Source organism: Mus caroli, unplaced genomic scaffold (genome assembly GCF_978045245.1).
Source record: "Mus caroli unplaced genomic scaffold, Mus_caroli_1 scaffold_2, whole genome shotgun sequence".
NCBI lineage: Eukaryota > Metazoa > Chordata > Mammalia > Rodentia > Muridae > Mus > Mus caroli.
In genome coordinates, this window is record NW_028227257.1 from 93,553,436 (window position 1) to 93,557,456 (window position 4,021).

A 4,021-nucleotide genomic window follows, 5' to 3' on the forward strand; every position below is an offset into this window, starting at 1 on the left:
ATTTTTACAATGATTAAATTTATATTCCCAGGAAAAATAGTGAATTCAGAAAGATGCAGTAATGGATATGTACATGAAAATGCTGTAGTATAGACATTTTCATATCCTTAAGTAGATTTTCTCTATAATTTTTAGAAAAAATGACTGTTAAAACTTTTTAGGCATAAATTCTTAAAAGCAATTTTTGTTTGCTTATTCTTAACTTTGGATCAGAGTAAGTATTCTTAAAAGTTGAATGAAAACATAAGTTTTATTAAAGTGTATCTGTGAACATGTATCATTTGATAATTTTCCAAGTAATAATTATCAGAATTATTGTTAATGGGATTGATGGAATGAAAATAAATCATCATAATTTGAGGTTGTAGTTTTAGAAATCATTGATTTTGGATTTTCAGGAATAAAACATCATAATTAAGAGTTATGTAACTTATTAGAGACTACAATGTTCTCCTTAAAAAGTAAAAAAAATTGTAATTATAGTTAATTGACATTATTAAAGAATAAGTAATTGACGATAAATTGTTTATTTTCAGGTTTTGTTGAACATATGTCCAATATATCTATTGGGTTTGCTCAATTAATAAAAAATCAAAAAGACAGAATTATAAATAGAATCTGGAGTCAAAAATCTTATCATGTACTCATAAACTCAACTGTAATAATTCATTCTAATTAATTTGATCTTTTTGTTCTATTTGCCTAATCTGAAATAAAGAGATAATAGTACTTTTGTAAATTAGATCATAGTCAAGTGATGTTATATAAATCCATCTATTCGATCAGTTAAACTTTCAACTGCAAACTATAAAATAATTATGAAGTTTAAGAGATAAAACAATTATAGGAAGACCTTTAAACACATATAGACAAATACATTTCTGAAATTAAGGCTAAGTATTACATTTAACTTCTCTACATTTTAGGACTGTTCACTATGAGTGCCTGCAATCATACAAATGAACCTGAGTTCATGCTTGTGGGACTGACAGATTCCAAGGAGATTCAGCTGGTCCTCTCTGTTTTGTTTCTCCTGATATACATGCTCACTGTCTTGGGAAACATAGTTATGATACTGATCATTCATCTAGATGTCCAGCTCCACACTCCGATGTACTTTTTCCTCACCCACTTGTCATTCCTTGACCTCAGTTACTCAACTGTAATCACACCTAAAACCTTACAGAACCTGCTGACCTCCATAAAAAATATTTCCTTCATGGGATGCTTCACCCAGTTGTATTTCTTTGTCCTCTTGGCAGCTTCTGAATGTTTTATACTTTCATCAATGGCCTATGACCGCTATGTCGCTATCTGCAGCCCTCTACACTATCCAGTTATTATGTCTCCTAGGCGCTCATATATTCTCATCACTGTGTCCTACATGATTGGCGTTTTGGATTCCTCTGTCACTGTCTTTTGCTTAAGCACACTGGATTTCTGCAACTCCAAGGTAATTCATCACTTCTTTTGTGACACATTTCCAATTTTAGCTCTGTCCTGCAGTGATACCTATAATGCAGAAGCCACTATATTCATTTTAGCTGGTTCTACTCTATTGCTTTCGCTCATCACAATATCCTCATCTTATGTATCTATTCTCTCTACAATTTTGAAGATAAATTCTTCTTCAGGAAAGCACAAAGCCTTCTCTACATGTGCCTCACATCTTATAGGAGTCACTGTTTTTTATGGTACGATGATCTTTACTTATTTAAAACCAAGTAAGTCCTACTCCCTGGGAAAGGATGAAGTAGCTTCCGTTTTTTATACTATAGTGATCCCCATGCTGAATCCACTTATCTATAGTCTCAGGAACAAAGAAGTGAAAAGTGCTGTCGTTAGAGTTATGAAGAAGAGAGAGTGCACCCAGAAATTAAAATAATGCTGTTGTTAAATTCTTTTTTTCTTTTGAGTTCTTCAGCTTCTCTCTTGGTACAAAACTGACAGACTTGTCAATTCTTCATTCTAGTTGTGTGAAACTTCCCCTACAAAAATATAGTTTGGACATGTCTAAGAATGGGACTTTAAAAATCTATGTCATAAATGGAAATTAACACATGCATGGTAAATCCTTGCTTTAAATATTTCATCAGGATAAATAGCATGTAATATCAAAAATATGCATTTGTAATTCTTAAGCTTATATTGAATTTAACATATTATGAAATGTCAGTTACTTTTTAGGAAACATATCTGTGGCACATTAACAATTTCTAAAGTCATCATTTTTACAATATGAAATAGTTTTTTAAATGTCCTATCTGTAGCAAGGGAGTAAAATTTAAATCTCAGGTTGATCATTTACACAAAATAAAGAATAAGTCCATTTCAATTTGATAGCAAAATGGATATGGCATTGAAGAAACTGAAAGTCTCTGCTAATTATAATTTAAAGATGTATGTAAAACTTTTTGCATAATATGCTTGTTGAATATTCACAAATATTTATCTATTTTTTCAGTAATTTTTAGTCACAGTTAAATAGCTTGAAAGAAGTAAAATAAATGGTGCTGAAATTTGGACTTGTGTTAAATTAGAGAAGAAAATTAAATGAGAAGAAAATGGAATATTCTAATATTGTTGACAATATGGAAAATAATTAAGGTTATTATAGAAAAGACACACTGTTATAATTTTTCATATTTGTGCCCATATTCATCTCAATTAATAATTTCATTACACATCAGAAAATGTATGAAAACGCATTAAGGAAACATTTCTCCTCCACATATTTTACCAACTTTCTTTACTCACTTAAAATCCTAATACCTGATCATATTTGCCATTACAAATTGTGAGTTGAGTGTACTCTCAGTGTGTGGACAAGATGTTACTTCTTAACGTACATTTCATTAGAGCTCATATCTTATAAACACAGTAAGTCAGAAGTTTGAATGCAACAATAACCCTTGTTATGTAACTGCTAACCTTCTAACAGTTGGATCATTTGCAATATAGCAAGTAATGTTTCTTCTGTAAGTTGTTGTCCTGTCTTTATCTTATTAATTTACATTTGCAAAATGTTCAAAATAACTTTTTGAATTAATTTATTGACAGAGATTTCAGTGCATTAGAGAAAAGAAATTCTCTAAGGCATAATAAACAATGAATTCATGGTTATTTTATTGCAATAGAACATTTTCAAATAAAGTAATACATTTATTTTATTTTTATATTTATATCAATACATCATATAACTTTCATTTAATGTATCTTTCTTTAATTAAAACTTCATTTTAAAAAATGTAGCTTGATGCCTGGAGAGAAGACTCAGTGGTTAAGAGCACTATCTGCTCGTCCAAAGGACACAAGTGACATTCATAGTCCATCATATGGCAACTCAAAGCTGTGACCAAGATTCCAGCTGATTTGACACTGTCACACAGTCATATAGGCAGGCAAAACACCAATGCACAGTAAATTAAAAATTTTTTAAAGGAGGATTAATGAAAATGTAATCCCACTCTCTTAAGCATTTGACTTTTTTGTTGATATTTTATAAGTATATGAATATGAATTATACATAAAATATATCATTTCTGAAATATATATTAATTATTAATTAAGAGATATATTGATTATACATATTATAACATTTTATTTTTACAAATATTTATAAAATTTTACAAATTTAGCTTTCCAGTTTATTCAAATATTGAAGACGTATATTTTGTTATCTTCATGTATTTAAACAGTGGCACAACATTATATCAAGAGTTTAGGAAATATTATGTTTTCTTTTTCTACAAGAATTGTGCTACTTGCAATCTATATTCTTTTTATTCTTTTTGATTTATGTCTGTGCTTATTAATAACACTTTATTATATGCTTATAATTAAATTTTAAATAGTTAGTTTATTTTAAATTTTGACTATGCCTCATTCCATATATTTTCTTCATATTCAGTTCATTTTTATTACTGGTATTTACTATGAATTAATTTTTTGAATAAAATTTTTTCATTATATTATTCATGCAGATCTAACTCAGTGGTTTGTAGTGTAACATATTTATAGG

The 4,021-nt window shown here is 28.9% G+C and overlaps 1 protein-coding gene across 1 annotated transcript; it reads left to right on the forward strand.

The window, feature by feature from the left end:
* The first annotated feature begins 937 nt into the window (after positions 1–937).
* LOC110290141 (olfactory receptor 8H1-like) lies at positions 938–1,885 on the forward strand. The gene has a single exon (XM_021156626.2). It carries the CDS (start codon positions 938–940, stop codon positions 1,883–1,885), a length of 948 nt encoding a protein of 315 aa, XP_021012285.1.
* Positions 1,886–4,021: the final 2,136 nt, after the last annotated feature.